The sequence below is a fragment of the Dromaius novaehollandiae genome, chromosome 3 (genome assembly GCF_036370855.1).
Source record: "Dromaius novaehollandiae isolate bDroNov1 chromosome 3, bDroNov1.hap1, whole genome shotgun sequence".
Lineage (NCBI taxonomy): Eukaryota > Metazoa > Chordata > Aves > Casuariiformes > Dromaiidae > Dromaius > Dromaius novaehollandiae.
In genome coordinates this window covers 1,034,852-1,055,165 of record NC_088100.1, presented here as the reverse complement: position 1 = coordinate 1,055,165, position 20,314 = coordinate 1,034,852, and the positions used below count along the sequence as shown (strand labels likewise).

Sequence of the window (20,314 nt, the reverse complement as noted above, 5' to 3'; positions counted from 1 at the left end):
ATATTGATTGACTAGTGGTTTAGAGTTTGAAAATCTTAAAGGAACCAGCTGCCTTGTAAAACGCCATCAGATCTTACCAGACTGAAATTTCTCATTTAATCGACCTTTAATGTAACTGAAGTTTTGTTGTAATTCCGTTTATTACAAGAAATACTTTTGGGTCCATTGCACTTCAAGTAAGAAAACTGAAGTGCTGGCGAGTCGCTGTCAGTTGTGGTTGACTGCAGAGATCCTCTGCCAGCATCCGTTCTTGCAAGGGGATGCGGGAAGATGCTGGGTCGGTCTGTGCGTCGGGTACCAACCCAGGTCTGGTGAGGTTTTGCTGACACATGTTCCACTCTGTCTCATCTCCTGTAATCTGAGAGAGAACTGCTAAAATTTCCCCAGCAGAAAACTCTTTTCCCAGCCAAACCAACAGCAGGAAGCGATAAAACCTTGTGAATGAACCAGCTGTGGTAACAGCCTCAGGCTGGGTTTGCATTGCTAGTTTTGGGGCTAGATAGTCTTGCCTATGTGTGCGTGCGTTCGGTGCTTTCCCAACACTCTCAAGCACCTGAGTGGGGGCTTTTGGCACTGCTCTTTAGTGATGTTTCTATCCTTAACTGCTTATTATCAAGATATCCATCCATCTGCTGTGCCTCTCTGAGGGATTAGGAGATTGCTCCCTGTTTCACGAGATTTGCCGAAATTCTGTTCTGTCCGGTGCAGTCCCACTGTCTCCCCGAGCTGTAGCTGCTCAAGGAAACCCTTATTTATGTGCAAGCAGCACCAAGCTACTCATGCAGTATTTTAAAATCACATAGTTTCTTCCTATGCCCACTGCTATGTCCTCCCAGCGAGGCCGAGGCTTGCTTTAGCTTTTTTAAGTTTGTCCTCCAGCACTTTTGGGCGCCCGGAGCAGCCGCAGCGATGCTTTGCTCGGATCCTTTGCTTCGATCCAGGATGCGGCTCGCAGCGGCTGGGAAACCAGGAAGGAGGAAAGTCGCCTGTCCTTGGCTTGATGCTTCTGCTTCACGCAGAACTGGTAGTTTCTGCCTCGACAGGCTTCGGAGAGGATGTGGTTTATGTTCCCGCTGTTCAAACGTCTCAGAACCAGCAACAGTCAACCTGCTCCTGTGCCCGTGCTAGATGTGCAGCTGAGCTCGTGTTTTCTGCGCGTTCGATTACTGCAAGCGAGACGTAGCGTTGCCGGGACGGGGTGCCACGCTCGCCCAGGTAGGGGCTGTGCCAGGACCGGGGTGCTCTGGATGACCCCGGGTACCCGCACAACCGAAGCATGCAGGCATCAAGCTGTGAGACTGGATTTTGCACATTTTGATCATGTTCCTTCTTAGAATAATCCCAGATCTCTCAATCTCCCTAATTTTTCCATGCAATTAACCTTTTTCTTTACTTTCCTGAGTCCCATCAGGTTCTGTAATAAGTTTCTGGATGCTGTGGTGAGCACTGCAGGGTGCAAGTGCCACAGGTAGTGCAAGACATCGTAAGAATTTTAGACACTTTTCCATCCTTATGCACTGCATCACCTTTTGTCCGTTCTCATATACCCTCCAGCCGCAATGGAGCTCTTCCCTGAGCTGACACAGTTAATTTAGATTTCTACAGCTTCTGTGTGTGGCTTGTATTTCTTTTTTTTCTCCAAAAATTTGCTTACTTTTTTCTTTTGGACATTTGACATTGTATTTTTGGTCCTCTGCTCTCTGGGTTGTATTTCTCTGAAGTTTCACTTGATTCTCTCTGATCTTAACCAGCCTAAGTGTTTATTATTTTGCTATTCCTGCCTTCCAGTTTATTGCTAAGCACTGAAAAGCTTCCCATTTAGTATGTAACCTTGAAGAATTTTTGTAACTTCTTGCCTGATCACTGTTCTTCTCTGCTCTTTGCTTTCTGTCCCATTCAGCATTAGACTAATGATAATTCTTTGTCTTTTACCCAATAAGGAAATAATTTTAGAAGCCTTTTTAAGGCTTCTTTTTAAGGCATGTTGAAAATCTCTGGAAGTTGAAACGAACTCGTGTCGCCAAGCTTTCCTTTTTTCCAGCGCTCTTTGCTGATGCATTGAAAGGATTCCCGTGCCTCGGTGAGACGTGATGCTCTTCTCCAGGTGCTCTCGCACTGTGGTCTTTCCAGCATCTTATTTTTCTTCTAGAACCATGATTTGGACCAAATTGAGAGACAAATGCAAGTCTGCAAAGCCAGTAAATCTCTGAGACATTCTTACTGTTATTTTAAAATACAGGTATAACCTTTGATTTCCGGCTCTTTGTTATAAAGCTTTCTTTAATTTTTCAGTGTAATGCTGCTTGCTGTGCAGCTGTATCATCTTTATCACACATACAGATCATCTGGATATGGTAATGCTTATCAGTGACTTTTAAATGACTGGTTTCTTACTATCTCCTTGCCTGTGAGCTGTTTTTCATGACATTTCAGAGTTCAATATTACCTCATCTCAATCGTGGATGCCTTCTAAGAATCTCGATGGTTTTTTCTCACTTAAGTGTCTCTGCCACATATGAGAATCTTACTTTCTATAACTTGGTACTAGTTCAGTGTGTTTTTGCTGCAGTGTCGCTTTCTGGTGCTCCCTGTCGCTGCATTATTTTGGGGAGCTTCCCTTCCCCGTGGATGCTGAACAGAATCGCGCTGCAGCTATCGCTAACGAATAGCCCTGTCCACGTTATCACTTAACTCCTTGCTGTTACAGAAGGATGCTGGTTTAGCCAACCAATGGAGCTCCAACTAATGGAGCTATGCAGGAAGCAATAAATTACATAGTTTACATGTGAAGCCATTTATTGTCCTTAATGCGAGGGGTCCCCCCCTCCCATCTGGAATCTAACCTTCTTTTGCACTTAGTTTTTTTTAACTTGATCCTACAGTCTTATCGTCCAAAGCATCTCTACCCAATCAGTCTTGTAGATCTACCTCTAGAGTTCAGCGCGGTGCAGCCATATCTCACTGATGGTCTTGGCCCTGTTGACATAGTGCCTCTTTTGCCATGGCCATCATGCAATGCAGGTCATGCGCATTAATGTAGTTTTGCTTTTAAGATTCTTCTCTTCACATGAAGATACTTAAGGTCAAGTTTTTTCGTGTTGATGCCTGTTTTTATCGGTCCATTTAGAGCCGTGTGAAAGCCTGAAGCCTGCTGATTTTAGTCATCTGGCATTTTCCACTGCTTACAATAGATCAAATATGTTTTATATCGGGATCTCTGAGTATTTAGCAAATGTTTTATGATTTTATTCCATGTTGGCTCTAGTTAGTGTCCCTCATCGGTTCAGCCCTGGGTGCCAACACAAGAACTTGGCTCACGCTGCCTTTGCCTCCTTAGCTCTGCCCTCGCCGCCGTCCAGGCGGTGCTGGTTGCCCCGTTCCAGGCTCAGCAGCTAAACAGCCTTGGCCAGCCCTAGTCTGCTGCTTACCCGGCTTTTTATATATCTACAAGTTTGCCAAGACAGTAGAGGCAAAACTGTGATCAGGTGTGGCTGATAACGAATGCAGACTGATTCACCTGGCTGGTGGCCGCATGTACATCAACCTGCTGCTGCCAGAGTGTGGCCAGGAGGGTCTGGAGTCTCCTGGGCCAAACTGGGGTCCTCAGACCACATGAGCAGCTGTGGTTTAATTCCCGGCCCTGGCTTGCTGGTTGCAATGAGACCATTTGAAAGTCTGAATTAGCCGTAGCTAGAAGCCCTGCTTTAGGGCTCCATATGGCTAGGATGACATTTCTGTTAAGCATCTAGGCTCATTCACTGAGCATATAGGCTTATTTACTAGTATATTGTGTGTGTTCCCAATATTTCCTTTTAAAAAGGAGCGGGTGATGGTCATGTTCCATTTTCTTTGCATGTCATTTATCTTCCCCCCCTTGCGTGGGATGCAGATTTAATCTGAGCAGACACTGCTGTCAGTTAGGTGTCTGATCACGGGTCATTCCAGCGTAACCAGGTGAAGGCAACAGTTGTCCACGCCTGTGTTTCCATTTAGATTTGAAATACCTAAACCTGCATGAAGCTGAAGCTTTTGGTCAAGCCGCAGTGTTGTTTGAGAGCAGCTGCTGTGAGACTAAGCTCATAAAAGAAAGAGCTGGGTGAGAGATGAAAGCTGTGGAGTCGGTCACAGGAATTCCTATTGCCTTGCAGAGGAAACGTGCCCTGTTGGTGGGAAAGATGTAGAAATGGTTCTTTATGCTAAAAGTAACACTTGCTAGAGGTGCAATTTTCCTGAGCCTCGTGAGATGATCTGAAATGGTGAGGACTGGCTAATGCACTGCAAGCAAACATATAAAGACTGGATTATATATCATCTATGTTTTTTTCTTCCCCTCTAGTGTCATCGAGACTGTCGCAGGCATCCTCCCCGCAGTCAGGCTGCCCGTCGCCCTCCATCCAAACAGGCAAAGTCATCTCCCCATCCCAGAAGCACAGCAAGAAGGCGCTCAAACAGGTAAGTGGGACGGTCTGGACCTGCTCTAGGGGTCCTTGCAGTCGTTTTATTTCTCTGATAAATCACCTTGCTAAGTGAAACTGCGCTCTGCGGGGGAATAAGTCAGGCCTTCCCGTCTGTCTCATGGTAAACAGGGTTTTGCTTCAAATGTCCCTCTCAGTCAAGGGAGATTCAAAATATTGTGCTAGTCAGTCCCTTGCTTTTTCCCTAAAAAGTATCTGGATACTTTTATTATTGTTATTTTAGGGAATGGATGTAATATGTTATTTCACCCAGCCTTTCAATGGCTGCCCTTAGCTTTCCATGGTCTGTTTTAGAAAATGGCAGCTCTTTTGGGGAAAAGAACTAGATCCACTGACTTCCTCTCCACGTTAGGGGCAGAGCTGCACTTTCAGGGGATTCTGTGGGTCCCATGTGTGTGTCTACAGGGAGGGAAGAAGGGGAAGGAGAGCTCGGTGAATTTGCATTGGACATCTGCATTATAAGAGAAGGTGGAGGACTGATCATTCTCCGTGCCCGGGGAATGACCGTTTTGCATATAGCGTTTATTAGGTGCGTGCGGTCTGGAACGGGTAAGTGTATATGCTTCAGAGGGTTTGTTTCTGTAAGTGAAAAATGCAAGATGAATTAGTCCCCGGAGTGTCTTATTTGCAGGTGTTTCCCCAACTGCACGGTTTAGTTTTCTGTGGTCCCCACTGAGGAAATGCTTTATCAGGGTTAGATTTACTCCTCGGTAAAGCACAAATCTATAAGAGTTATGAATAGAGTTGCAGAGGAGACGCTCGCCCAGGGATTACACGATGGCGTTCAGCTAACGGAGGCATCTGTGGTGTTGGGAGAAGGATCTGCAGGGAGAGAGAAGGATCTAATGAGCGCACATGGATGAGGAGAGTATTACTGAGATAAGTCAGCTGGATAAGGCAGGATAGGTCAGAGGATAAGGCAGCTGAGAGAGCTCGTTTCCAGCAAGAGAGAGACACCGGCTTTAGGGAATCGCCTCTCATCTGTCTTTTCCCCCTTGGCTGTTTCTTGACAGAAGCATCAGCCTTACGGTGGTGCTGCTCGTTGCCAGTAGCTGAAATAGAGAAGTGAGACTGTGTTGTCACTTTAGGCAGATTTTCCTCTAAAGTTCAGAGTCAAGCTTCCACTTTCATTTCAATCCTCAGAGTATCGCTTGTCACTAATTGAGAGGGATGTTAATTATACTCTTTGCCCTCCCTTCCTCATCCCTCTTCAAGCCTTGCTGGCAGTTGTTTCTCTCCAACATCCACAAAGGTCTTTCTCTTTGAAGAAAGTCATCAAACAGACTCAGGGTTTGTCAAAAATGGTCATCTTTCCCCTCTGTTCTCAGCTCCCCCTCATCTCCTCTGTTCTCTTCTGCACGCTCTAGGCCCCTCTTTGCAAACCTGCACTCTGTCTACTTTTCTCCTCCCTCCCCAGCCTGGTCCTACCTGCCTAATCATTCTCCGCTTTTCGTCTCTGGATTCCCTCTGCTGCCGCTTCACTGTCCAGAATTCTGATTTTTGGGGGAAAAAATCAGAAACCTGGAAAACCCACAGGGAGGCCTGCATGTCCGTAGCATAACTATTTATCCTGAGCCATTCTGTAGTTGCTTCTGAAGCAAAAAAACAGTTTTTGAGGGTTGTTATCTTCTGCCACAGCAGCTCTTCTCCCCTGAAGTCAATGCTTCTGTCCCAGGGTAGAGCATCAGATTGTAGCGTAGTGAATAACTTATCCTCAGGCACATCAGGAAAAAACAGCACTCCAACTTACCTGCCTAATGGTTTTCTCTAGCTTCGGAACAAATTAAGAACATTGCATGCCAAATCCATTGTTTAACTATTCCACTGGAATTTTTCCCTTTTGACCAAATTTTACATCTTTCACCTCTTCCTAAACCCCGTTGCAACTCTGAGCATGAAAAGTCATAAAAAGTAGATAGAATGAGCAAATATACATGGCAGGAAAGAGCAGCAGTGTGATGAGTTATAGCAGTAGGAAAAACGTAATTCTTTTTTTCCACTTAAAGGCTCAGGGTCTTAAAAAAGCTTTTGTATTTTTAATTGACTGGGGCCTAGATTATTTCCTGTTACACACTGGAAAAGGCAGCTGGCCGGATTCAGTGCTCCCACTTGAAGGTGGTGATTATCACACTATTTGAGGGAAGAGAGGGCCGATTTCTAAGCGAGGACTTTTAACCCTGGAGCACTGCGCTGCAGCTATGCTGGCGTTAAGTACCAGATCCTTTAAGAAATAAGGAACAGGATTCAGTCCATAAACAGACCAGAGCTAAAACTGTAAACTACAGCCAAATAAGGTGGCATCCAGTAGAGTGCTGCCACTACACAGTACGGTAAGTAAGCAGGTGGCTGCATGCTCTACAAACTAAATTTTCCTTACTATCTTTTGGAAAAGTCCTAAGTAAAGAGGTTTGCAATATCTGAAGCTAAGTTGGCGGAGACAAGCCACTGCGTTTCTGCATCCTGCTGGAAGGATGAAAAATCATGAGGGAAAACATCCCTGGTTACCGTGATGGTGCGGTGATCCAGAGGGAACACACTGGTGCTCTGGATCTGGATTATCAGTTTCAGGAAACAGGCAATTTCTCACCCTTTGCTGGGAAATGCAGCTATTAGCTCTGTTGTTTCCTGTCATCTCCAATCTACTGACCTCATGTCATCCTTATGTAGCTTGAGCCACCATCCCACTGTCACCAGAATTCAGATATCGTGATATTTGGAGGTTAGAAATTCACCCTCTGTTCTGAAAAGAGTCACTATCAGTCTCACACTGTTGCTGTTTCACTTTCCTCTGTTATTGTCTTCTATTGAGCTTCCCTTCATCATCAAAGTGTTAGGATTAAAGTCTTTCTCAAGCACTGCCTGGGATGCTGAACGATGCTGTTTTGAATGACCGGAGGAGGAGCAATGGTTCTTTTTCAACTCTATAGAAAAGTGATGGTTTCCTCCCTTCAGAGGGATGTTTACTTCAGAGCTGTCCTTTGTGCAAGTGCACCCGTTTCTCAGAAACATCTGCCCTCTGCTGAGGTAGGTGGTAGCATGTATGAGGTGGTAGGATGTAGGACAAAAAGAAGAAAGGACAACTTAAAGGGAAACAAAAAGAAATAGTCCTCCAGGAAATGGTCTAAAACTGGGGCAAGCTGTTCTCTCCATGCTGATTCACGTTGCAGCTGCAGTCCTAGATACACCTTCCCTTCCCGCAGATCTGAACCTACAGGGTCGTGCGATGCCCTAATGGCCAAGGAGGGGGAGCAAGCTCCGTTGGGCAAAGCTTCAGACCCAGCTGAGCCTGAGCGGAGCATTGGCACCCACCAGCTCCTCTTGGTGCTAGTGGCTGGAGATTCCCTTCTGCAGGGAGCAGAGGCATCTCCCTGCGGACCAGACATGCTGCCACATGAAGTGTGATGTTTGCCAGGAGCCCAGGTCGAGGATGTTGCAGAGAGCGCGCCGAGGCTCTTCTGCCCCTTGGTCTGTTCCTCCGTGTTGTTTATCCTCATGGGCAGTACTGACATGGCCAAAGAAGACCTGGGACAAATGAAGAGTGACTGCAGAGCTATAGGGGCAAAACCGAAGGACGTGGGAGCCTGAGCAGTGCTTTCTTCAATGCTGTGGATGAAGGAGTAAGGCTTCAGCAGGACTGACACATCCTGTGAGTTAACAACTGGCTGCAAGGCAAGTGTGGCAGGCAGCACTTTGGCTTTCACGCTTATCACTCCCTCTTTGAGAGATGAGATCTCCTTGACAAAGCGAGGAAAGAGCACGTTTGCCAGGAGCCTTGGCGACCTGATGAGGAGGGCTTTAAACTAGGTTTGTCAACGGATGGTGATAATAGCTTGCAGAGAATTGGGGGAACAGAGCTCAGGGTGATGAGTGCCTGGGGCACAGTGATGGAGTGAGAAGGTCTTCAAGAATGAGGCTGAAAAGGGGGATCCTCCTCAGATGCCTGTACCCAAATGCAAACAGCCTGGGGAAAAAAACAGGAGGAGCCAGGGCTCCACGTGTGGATGCAGAATGATGGCATCACTGGAATAACTGAGACGTGGTGGGATGGCTTGTATGGCTGCAGTGTTGTGGGGAAGGCTCTTCAGGAAAGAGGCAGGGAAGAAAGGGCAATGGGGTGCCCTGCTTGTGCAGAAGCAGTTTGAATGTACGGAGTTATACGGACGGGGGGCCAGGTTGGCTGAGAGCTACTGGGTCAGGATCAGAGGAGAAGCCAATGAAGGCGACACTGATGGAAGTTTGGTCCCTGAAAAAATGTTGGCCAAGTCCTGTTGGAAGCCATTTCTGGACACATGAAGGAGAGGAAAATGGCTGGGAATAGCTAGCATGGATTTGGGAAGGGTAAATCATGCTTGACCGCCCTGATTGCCTTCTGTGATGGAATGACTGTATCTGTGGATAAGGGGAGAACAGTGGATATTATATACCTTGACCTTATCAAAGCCTCTGACATGGTCTCCCACACTGCCCATATGTCCAAGTTGGGATTTAGACTGCTAGATTGATTAAAAAGCTGCCTGGCTGCTCAGGCTCAGAGGGTAGTGAGGTATGTTCATACTTGACTTGGACGCTGGTCAGAAGTGGAATTCATCACATGTCTATCCTGGCACTTCTCCCGTTAAATATCTCTGTGTCCTGTAGGAGATGGGAGAAACCTTATCAAGTTTACAGACCACACCAAGCTGGGGGATGCGGTTAATACACTCGAGGGCAGGGCTGCTGTTCAGAGGGACCTAGACAAGCTGGAGGATCCGGCTGAAAGGAACTTAATGAAATTTAGTAAGGACAAATGCAACGTCTGTGCCATGGTCTGATTAACCCCTTCCAACAGTACGGGCTGGGGAGCAGCTCTACCAAAAAGGACCTAGGGTCCCGATAGACATGAGTTAAACAAGAACTAGCAGTGTGCCCTGGCACCAAAGAAGGCCAGTAGTACCTTGGCATAAGTTGAAGCAAGAGAAGTTCAGGTGGGATATATAAGGAAAAGCTTTTGCCCATGAGAACAGTCCAGCAGTGGAGCAGGGGCCCAGGGAGGCTGTGCCATCTCCATCCCTGGAGGTTTGCAAGACCTAGCTGCGTAGGGCCCTGAGCAACCTGACATGACCTCAAGCCAACCCTGCTTTGAGCAGGAGGTTGGACTGGAGACCTCCTGAGGTCCTTTCTCACCTGAATTATTCTGCGATTATGACAGGGCTCAAAATGAAGATTTAGTTAAGAATATATGTATATCAGAAAAAACAATGTAAGGTTGAAATGGAATTTAGAAAGAGATGTCTAGATGAGTAATCACTTCCCTCTCTTCCCACACGTCTCAGCCACCGTTGGCGTGGGCACCTCAGACACTGCGTGACCGAGAACTGTGAGGTGACGCAACGAACAAAAGCAAAACTGTTTTACCTAAGCTGACAAAAATGCAGCAATTAAACAAACAGCATGCAGAATAAGAGAGGAACTGAGTATAGAAAACTTTAAATACTTGAAGTGATTTGAGTGATATAAGTTTGAATTCACACACCATTGCACATACTGGAATGCATAGTGGTCTTTATAGTCTGCTGTTTTCTTGGCATTTGCTCTTGCTTGTGGTTCATCTTCAGCCCAGGAGTTTGTAAAAGCTTTCTCAAGCTATGTTATTTTATGGATTTTTGTGTTCTTCACGTAAATGTGAAATGTCTTGCTCTCTCTTGACCCAGTGGATCTAAAATAATTTTGCTGCATTTCACCTCGAATGGGTTTTTTTTGCCCTGTGGTTCTAGTGGCTAAATAGGAACTATTTAATAAATAGGAATCTAATATATCAGCTTATTATTCCTATCATGTTGTTGTCAGTCTCTCTCTTTTGTGTCTTTTCCAAACAGATAGTCTGTCTTTTTCTGTTCTCTTCATGTGGCAGATTCTGCAGACTCTTAAATATTTTCGTTGTCTCTCCGTAGTCCTAATTGTATTCTTTTCTTTTTGTTTTTGTTTGTTTTTTTAAGATAGGGTGATGACCTCTAGTCAACAACCCCACGAATTTGTATATATACAGCATAGTATTTTCAGAGTTGCTTCCTATTTCAAATTCTCCTGTATATTTGATCTGCAAAAATTTATTCTGCTGTTAAGTTTATTTGGGTTTGGGATTCATTTTTTGAAATCCGATGCTTCGGTTTGGGTAAGGTAAATGCTGCAGTTTTGCCAAATTGCCTTCCTGGTTCCTTGTCTAATTAGTCATTTGTGCCTTTTAGGCTGTATTATAGTTGCCTTAAAGGCTCTTTTCTGAAACAAAGCATTTTAATTTCTTCCCTTTAATATTTTAGTCTTTATTACTTTCCTAATTAAAGAAGTCTTCCCTAATGGGTATTGTCTCCGTTGAATGTTTTTAGTGAGTTGCTACTTGCTCCTCCAGGAGACTGAAATGAGTTAAGTTATGGTACTTTTACTTTGAAGTTATTTATATAATTGCTCCTTGAACCAACTCCAGATTTAGAATTCCTTCTCTTTGCATTCTCTAGAAATCATTTTTCCGTGAAACAACACAACTTAGGATGTTCTGCAACCATTAACTTTTTGCTTTAGATGTGAAGGTAGGAAATGTCTACTTGTAATACAGTATTTAAAGGGCAGTATCAGTATCCCGTACAAACGGTGCTTCACAAGCCGTTTAAAACTTTTGACTTAGTTGTAATCAGAATCCAATTATCAGATGCTACGAGACAAGCTGTTTGTACGGCGTGTTAGTAACTACGACGATTATTTGGGATTTCTCTTCGGTGACGTTGTCCCGTCCTCTTCCCCAGGCCCTGAAGCAGCAGCAGCAGAAGCAGCAGCAGCAGCAATGCAGGGCAGGCATGCCCGTGTCGGCTAACCAGCACGTCCTCCTGAAGGCTGTGAAGGCAGCCAGTGACTCCGCACCGGCAAAATCAGGTATGTCACAGGGACCCTCCTATGTTTTCTTCTCTGTAAGTTGCCTTTGCTTGTTTTTAGGGGAAAGTGCTCTTTTCATATGCTTTTTGCTTCTGAAACATTCTAGCTTCTGGCTTTGACTTTATTTTGAATGCATTCGGTTAAGAATAGATCTTCCTGGGCTGTTGTCTGCTTGAAGAGCTGCTCTCTGTGGCAACCATCTTCCCCTTGTAGTTGTCCATGCACCATGGTCAAGCCCTCCTCAAGCTTAAATACACAGCTCATTAGATACGGTTTGGAGGACGGAGAGGCAGGAGCAGCAGCGCTGTGCGCTAGAGGAAGCGAGGACCGGCTCTTTGGAGTCTGAGATCTCTTCCAGAGAGCGAGGGTCTCCTCCCCTGATTCACAGCCCTGCTGGTTCTCATCCTGCGTCACCATCCTCTGCAACGTGTACACGGTCCCTGTCCACTGAAGTTGTGTGCACTTCTGTAGTCCCTGCACTTACCCCCATCTATTATGTTAATTTGAATGGGTAAAACTGCTTTGCGGTGTGTCAAGCTCAGACACTTTATCTGTGACATGGGAATTCTCCTCCTCCCATTTTTTCCATCCTTCACTCTTGATTTATTTTACTAATCTTGATTCATCGCAGAAAGATGATGAAAATATAAAGGTTCAGAGGCGGGCAGCAGGAACGCTCGCACTGAGAGATCTCTGTAGGCTGTTGTCCCTCATAGACACAGTGCCTGGGACTGACGGATCATGAAGGCTGCCTAAAAAGGGAGAGAAAATGGTCAGATCACAACAAAACTACATCTCCAATCCCAAATCCTAAGCTATTTTCAGTCTTCTTAAACTGATTTTTTGATAAAGCCTGATAATCTCAGTAACGCAGTGAACCATTAGCTGCAAACGGAAACTGTGCCACGTGATTATTATTATCGGAGCAGCTATTATCCTGATTCCCAACCTAATAGTCCTTCCCCTTCCAAGCAGCCAGTCCGGCAGCCAGCGAGCCTGTGCTCAGGGCAAGAAGCAGCGGCTGCACGGGCAGCGGGGAGCCGCGTCCCTGCCGCCGAGTTAATCAGTGCTGAAGTGGAGGCGTCGGAGCTGGCACTCACTCCTCCCTTCTGCCGAACCCCGGCACGGTTTTGGCTCAGAGCGAGCTAGCAGCCTCCCGGGCGATCCCTGGCACGGTTCGGGGTGAGCACGGCCCAAACCCCTTCCTTTCAGGCAGCGTGAATGTGGCCACCCTGCTTGGGGGAGAGGAAGCCCAAGGATGTAAACACGGGCGGCGCGTGCCAGCTGGCATCAGGGCCAGGGGAGTGGTCTGGTAATTTGGGTAATTACCCCGTGACTGTTTAGCTGAAAGCTATATTTCACTGTGAAATATTTCAGGTGAGAAATTTCATAGACTCATCGGAAACCAGGGCCAGGAGTACCGCTGAGAGCCCATCCTCAAGGCAGGATCTAATATGCATCCCTGGCAGATGTTTCTTCAGTCTGTGCTCAGGGATCTCCAACTGATGCAAAGACCAAAACCTCCTATCCAGCCTGACCCCCCCCCGCTTTGCTTACTTTATCCTTAAAATGTTTTTCTCAGCCTCTAATTAGGATTTTTTTATTGCTCTGATTTAATTCCAAGATTTCCTGTCCTATCCACCGTGGACATAGAGACCAGGTTATTTGATATCTTCTCTCTACAGCCTTTTACATAATTGGAGATGTTTCCTTGTCTCCTGTTGCCTTTCTTTAGTAGATTTTTTTTCTGTGTTTTAGTGTATGTATTTATTCTGCCTTTCTAAATAGCCCTAAAAAATCCAAACTGAAACTAATCTGTTCTGGCTTGCTGGTTATATACTGCTGGAACGTTTCTTGTAACATCTGTTCAGACAAATGCAGGGCTGAGGCAATGCTCCATATATCCGATTGAAAGGAACAGGCATATATTGTCAGCTGTGCTTCATGCATCATTTAATAGCAGAGTAAGTGATGGGGGCATTTAACGGTAGGTAATGTTGCCTGCTATTTCCAGGCAGCTTTGTAGTTCAAAAAGAGTAAGGGGGAAAAGGTTAATCTCACCTTGCTTGTTTGAAAATCAGTCCTAAGCTGTGCTTGTGTCCTGTATACCTGGGGTGGTGTGCTCTAAGAAGGAAGCCAAAATTAATCCAGTGGAAAACTGACTGTGTTTAGAAAATGCAGTGCCAGGTGTACAAAGCCTTTAATGCAGAATTAGTTCTTTCATTCCAGCATCTCTGTTTTCCTCTCTGAATTCCCTATGTTTTGCTGCTACATCACGGTTGGAAGGTATCACGCATTCTGCCTCTCAGCTTACCCAGCCTTTCTGGTACTGCTCTGAAAGCAGGTTTCCAGTATCGCAGGATAGCTCGAGTTGGAGGGGACCTCAGGAGGTCTCTAGTCCAACCTCCTGCTCAAAGCAGGGCTGGCTTGAGCTCACATCAGGTTACTCAGGTCTCTATTGAGTGGGGTGTTGAAAACCATCAAAGAAGGTTGTCTAGTCACTCTGGGCCCCTGCTCCACTTTTCTCATGGAGAAAAAGGTTTTCCTCATATCCCATTTAACTTATGTCTGTTTTCTCTTGTCTTCCTGCCATGCATCACTGTGAGCCTGGCTCTCTTGTCGATGGCCTCCTCGTAGGTACAGGGGGCTTCTATCAGGTGCTCCCACAGCCTCTCTTCTCCAGGCTGACCAGTTTGCGACTCAGTCATGTAGTGCTGAGTTTCTCTTTTGAGGCATGGGATCTGAGCACCTCTCCGTGATCGAGTGAATACCTGTTATTGCACACAAACCTAAAGAGAGCAGAGAGAAGATCTGCTCATGCTCTTATTTCACTTTAGAAGAGAGGAGAGAGGAAGGCAGGGGGAATCTAGGGAAAAAGCGCTTCCCACCAGCAGAAAAACTATAGCTACACAAAAGAGCACATGGGTGGCACTGATTTGTAAGGATAGATCACGATGGTGAGATCTGTCTAGTTTGGCTGAGCAGTGACTTTGGAGAAGGACATGAAAATATCTCAGTATTTGAAAGAGGAGGAGGAATTACTGAGGTTGGTCTAAAAGAACAAAATCAAGAACAGGTGAAATTTAGAAAGTATGCGATACTTTTCACCTTTTACAGGTGAAATTTAGAAAGTTGTGATAGTTTGATAGCTACAAAGGGCTCTTCTGCTTTTACAGCCTGTTGGAAAATAAGTGCTACAAGTGAGTATCGCAGAACTGCTTGTCCCCGAGCTGCTGGGATTAGGGTATGCGTGTTAAAGAATCTTTGTTTCAGGCCAAACAGATGTCTCATGTAATATTTCTTTGTACCTCCCTGTGTTTAAACGTTTCAATTTCCTGTGCAGCTTGGGAAGGAAAGCAATCAGATGGACAGTCAAGCAGCCCCCAGAACTCCACCTCCAGCTCCTCTCCCTCTGTTAAGCTCGGTAACTCCCTGCCAGGCTTGGGGAAGAAACCCTTCCAGAGATCTGACAGGCTCCATGCAAGTAAGATATGTATTTTTCTGCTTACAGAGATTTAGTTGCTCTGATGACAGAATGAAAGCCCAAATAGGCAAAATGAGTAAAATGTGTAATTTAATTCCATTACTAAAGTGTTTTCTGGAAAATCCTGGCAGGTACTGCTATTATTCTGCATGAATTAGGAAGGATAATTCACATCTTACATATGCAAATGAGCCTTTGCTCATTTCTTGTCATCAGGGATTTCTGTTTATGAATTTGCAGCTTACTGTTTGAGAAGTAAAAAAGGACTTGCATTATTTAGCAGGCTTTTTAATGTACTTAAGGTGCTTTGGTAACACAAAAAGAAATCTTTCCCAGCTCTTTATGCTTCAAGCCCCACTGCGACTTGGCTTCCTCCCATGCACTGAAGTTAGATCTTTCTCAGCTCTCCTGACCTTTTGTGGTTTCTTTTACGTAGAGCAATGATGGAGTTGACTTCGTTGAGCTATGCTGAGGTCTCCGTTTATGCTGATCACCCCAGAATCCCTTTATCACCGAAAACCAGGCACATTTCAGGGCACGTTGCATTTGTCCTCCATGATGATTCCACTTCCGAGCCAGATCCCTTGCACCCTAGAAGTACCTGTTCCTCTCTTAGGGGCGTCCAGGCAGCTAGCTCAGTTGTAAATGCCTATATTTTAGACATTTGCATTTGGTGGACTGAAATGTGATACTGTTATTTCAATGGCACCTTGCCTTGTCCCTGGAGGCCACAGGAGTGGGGAGACAATATCTTCTCAGCCCGTAGCCTCTCGTGACATGCTGGCCCCAAATCCCATCAGTTGACCGGTTCCATTCACCGTCTGTTCTGCATTCCCTGGGATTTCTCTATTCCCCCATCCTCCAGCTTGTAAGTGACCCTTCCTTTGACAACAGCCAACTGTGGTTTAAGGAAGAGCTACTGATTAAATTTAGTCACTTTTACCAAGCTTAGAAGGAGGACATGGCCTTGGTCCTGGTTCTGCTGTCTGCATTACACACATCACTATCACAGTTGGCCTGATTTGTCAACTTTTTTGTCTCCTTCTCAGGACCAAATTCCCCTTCTCTCACCACTATCTCAAGGCTCAGACACATTAACAGAGCCATGTGGGATAAGGTTACCTTTGCTATTCTTATCCTGAGTATAAAGAACGGATTGCAATCCATTGAGCTAGGACTTTCCAGGCTCTAAAGATCACGTGAATAAAATACTGGAAAGAAACATGAGGCAGAGGAATGCCCAGGTGCCACTCCAGGCACTGGCATCTGCCAGCTCTCCCCGGCGTGGGTACCGTGCAGCCAGCTGGAGACACCCGCTCGGTAGCTTAGGTTCAGCTCCCACTGTGGATAGAAAATTCTGCAGCTTAGGTAGACTGTAAATCTGCAGAGCCATTTTCTCAGTGGCTTCGAAGACAGCATCTTTCCCTGATGGAATAAGCCTCTGGGGAAGTTATTCTGTCAACTCCTGTTACCTTAAAAATAATCACCATCATCCCTGCAGGCAGGTGGAGCAGGGTCTGTCTTAATATTAGCCATTTTTCTAACAGTGCAATTTTAATTGAAGCTTCCTAATACATGGCTTTTTGCCAAAATAGGCAATGGAGGAATCCAAAGGAAAAGGTGTACACAGCACAAATGCCTTCTCCGTTATTTTTTTCTGAAGTTGCAGCACATACATGTAGCTGGCTGTAACGAGAGAGTTAATGCTGGAAGTGGTGGTCTTCAAACACAGAGGAGGAGAGAAGAGAACAGTTGCTCATTTTTACTGCTGCCTGTAGTGTTGTGGTTTCTAGACAAGCACATGGGGCTGCTGAATTTTTCTGAAATGCTTTTGCTGGGAACAAAGTAGGAATGCACGAGGAGAAATCCAGAGGAACACACTGACCTTAACTAGAGGCTTAAAATAGAAAATTAATGTGGCTGAAAACATTTCTAAAAACCCTCCTGAAAAAGACTCCTTGCCAGTCTCCGGCGGGATAGCCAGGATTCCTAGAAAAGTTAGGTGAACGGACACGGGGTGCACTATGTTAGGTATTGAAACTTCCTCTGCCAGAAAAGACTACCTATGTTTTTTTCTTAACCGTATGTGCAAAGGTAAACCACGTATGTCGAGTTTTGAAATGAGTTACTAAAGCGGCATTATGAATGTCTGAGGCACAGTGAACTCCGCCGAGGAGCCTTTAATCCCCTCTTAGGTAGGATGCTACTTAGGTCTTTGCGGTTCTTTGCAGGGCAGCTGAAGAGGACAAAGTGTGCCGAAATCGATGTGGAAACCCCCGACTCCATCCTCGTGAACACCAACCTGCGGGCGCTGATCAACAAGCACACGTTCTCCGTGCTGCCCGCGGAGTGCCAGCAGCGCCTGCTGCTGCTGCTCCCCGAGGTGGACAGGCAGGTACGTCACGTCTGCCGTCGGAGCGAGCCGCGATGCTCTTCGGCGTCAGTACTGTCTCCAGGAACAACCGACTAGATAGTCAAATACTGCATTAATATCTAATGGGACAGACTTTATCTTCTTGCACGGTGTGGAAAAAATCAGAAAATTCTTCAGCGATTCCTTTGGGTATTTGTTGCTGCCTGAAAAAAAGAATTCAGATTTCATAAACCAGTGGCTTATTTCCATTCAATGAACTCCATATTCCCAGTTATGGTGGATGTTTCTGTTGTGTCGGACCTGATAAAGGGCCAAGAGTGATGGGAATGGAGTGATTTCAGTGTCTTCCTCCCTTTCTTTCTCCAGCCCCCTCCCAAACTCTTCAATACAGGATTAACCCCACAACCTTTTAGACAGGTGCCTTCGCACATCTTACCCAAACAGATGCCGTAATTTAGTTTCATCCTCTTCTGTTTTTCATTACCTTACATTACTGCTGTAAAATACTGAATTTGATAAAGTGAAAACTGAGTGATTTTTCTGTCCAGATTGCAGAGTAGGCTGGACCTGCTCCAAAGAGCTTGTGTCCTAACCTGAAACGCATGTACTAGATTAAAGGTACTAAGCCTGCAATGGAAGTCTGCTTTGGATGCAGTTTGTTTTGTGGATTATCTGTTTAAGTCCTTGTTGTGTGCTAAAAGAGCGTTTAAAAAAATGGAAAAGTTTTCAGGGAGGAGGAGTGGGTTCCTTTGTGCTGGGAGTGGCACAGAAGAAACCATGAAGGTTTTCACTGAACTCTTCACTTAACTGGTTAGAGAAAATTGGAACGATTAATGACAAAGGGGCAAGAATTCAGCCTTCAGTATTGGCAGAGCAGCTGAGGGACTCTTGATAATGAGACAGTTATTTTCAAGTCAGCTGGATCCAAATTTCATCCTAAGGAATACATAAAAACTGGCTGAAGCAATCTCAACACGACAGCAGTTTTCTTTGACAGTTTGTGGAAGACAAGGATGATACTGAGAGACGAGAAAAAAAAAAACATTGCCTTTACATGTAAAAGAAAGAAAAACGAACGAGTTCAGGAAGTATGTTCAATCTGTTTATTTATATACCAGAATATTTGTAGATAAAACAAACTATTTGTAAAATAATTAAAAAGAGATAAACAATAGCTAACATGGATTTTTTTTTAATTGTGTCATACCAATCTAATTGTTTAATCAGTATGCTACGCAGTAGGCCTTGTAGAAAAGAGAGAAGTTGGTGTCGTGTTTTGCTTTTTGTAAGGCTTTTGACACTGCTGCACATAATCAAGGTAGGGAAATGTGGCCTAGATGAAGCTACTAGAAGGTGAACGCAAAGTAGCTTTGAAAACCAATCCAGAGCTGAAAAGCTGAAAGAGAAGACAAGGAGAACTTGTCTTCTGGGGTGTTAAAGGCCGTTGCAAAGAGAAAGGAAATAACCTGATTTTTTTGCTCGTGGTAGATAGGACAGGATGTAACGGATTTAAATTACAGCCATTTAAAATCAGATTAGACATTTAAGGAAATATTTTGGATCTGAACTGGCTGGATCTTGTTTCTGCTTGAAGGTAGTCCCTCCCTCATTGGAGGTAGTTGCAAACACATTAGACAAACGTGTGCCAGATACTATACATAAGTGATACTGCTTTGGGAAGTGGAGTGGACTGGATGAGCTCTGAGTTCAGTCCAGCTTTTTTTTCTATGATTCTAAGACGAGTGAGAGGAGACTGTAAAGAGGACATAAAAGGACCATGATTTAATAGGTCCATAGGTTTGTGGAAGAAGTAAGTAGAAATAAAGTTTTATTTTAAACATATGTTGTTGTAGTTACTAAAGACCAGAGACTTCAGTCCTCCAAACCTCAAATCAGAGGTTTTGGTAGGTGTGTGGGTAGGACTGGGCCCAAACATTTAAACTGAATCTGTGTTGGTCAAGTGATAATGAAGAAAAGAAGAGCAAATGATTATTTCTTGAGCTTCTCTACTGACCTGGTGTATTCACACACATCCTTAAGTAGCTCAGCTTTCAGCTACATGCCACAACTTACGTAAGTCAGCGAGTGGTACCAGCTCAGTGCAGTGAAGATTTTCCAGTGAATGATGTAGCCTGCAGCTTTGATCTTTGCCATGAGTGAGTGTTAGATAAGCCCAGGCTGTATAAGAGACAGTAAGAGAGACAAGGTTGAAGGAACAGCACGGAGGTGTCAGATTTGAGATCTGTGTGTTTGGAAATAGCTAGAGCCTGTAGATAGAATTGGCCCTTCTCTCACTGTCCAACTTCAAGTCATGTTTGATCAATGATATGATAAGCAAATAAACGTTTCTAAAGGAGAGCAGGACGGAATTTCTATATTCTTCAGTGTCCTTGCTTTTATTTATTGTAGTGTTTTCCTTTCGTGCAATAAATGATAAGAACTACTCTCATCCTTTTTTTCTCCAACAAAAAGCCAGACTAACTCATCTTTTCTGGTGAAGAGCACTGACCTCATTCTAGCTTGGATCCTATCTTGCTAAAATGAGTCTTTGGGGAGCAAAAGAAGGATACCTCTTTCCTTTTATCCTGTTCATGTATTTACCTCTTCAGGATTCCTACCTTTCAGGTAGGAATGTTCAGGATGCCCACAGATTTATATGCCTTAACATGTGTGCCTAGAGCCATTTGAAATGTCCTTTGGTATCAAGTCTGGCTTCAAGATATCAATCCATAAAAAAATCTTCTGTATGTCCTATATCAGATCTACGAGTCCTTGATGATATTATACTTTGCAATATATGAATTAGTACTAATGCCTATGTTTACACACCTTAGTCACTCCCCAGGAGTCTACATCTCAGGTAGTTTCTCTAGGCTGCTTTTCTAGTAAGTGGAAATCTAGCTGGTACATTCACCAGCATGTGACAAAATATCGGTGTCTACTTCAGGATGAGATGAACTGAGTCCTGACCTCCATTCACTTAGTTTTCTAGATCACTGTAAGCTGCTCAGGGAGGCTAGCTTAGATGTGGACACTTACAGTGCAGACATCTGTGTTTAGCGAAATTATATCCATCCT

General features: G+C 44.8%; 2 protein-coding genes across 5 annotated transcripts in view; one reads left to right on the top strand and one right to left on the bottom strand.

The window, feature by feature from the left end:
- Positions 1–20,314, bottom strand: part of HADHB (hydroxyacyl-CoA dehydrogenase trifunctional multienzyme complex subunit beta) — a 644,785-nt gene that overhangs the window by 230,539 nt on the left and 393,932 nt on the right. The window lies entirely within an intron of this gene.
- ASXL2 (ASXL transcriptional regulator 2) overlaps positions 1–20,314 on the top strand; it is a 123,271-nt gene that overhangs the window by 81,930 nt on the left and 21,027 nt on the right. For 3 of the 4 annotated variants that reach the window (XM_064508185.1, XM_064508186.1, XM_064508188.1), the window contains 4 exons: positions 4,337–4,452; positions 11,252–11,378; positions 14,722–14,862; positions 17,094–17,257. In XM_064508185.1, the coding sequence (XP_064364255.1) occupies positions 4,337–4,452; positions 11,252–11,378; positions 14,722–14,862; positions 17,094–17,257 (548 nt within the window). The remainder of the gene's footprint in view (positions 1–4,336; positions 4,453–11,251; positions 11,379–14,721; positions 14,863–17,093; positions 17,258–20,314) is intronic. The other variant, XM_064508187.1, reaches the window with a different exon arrangement.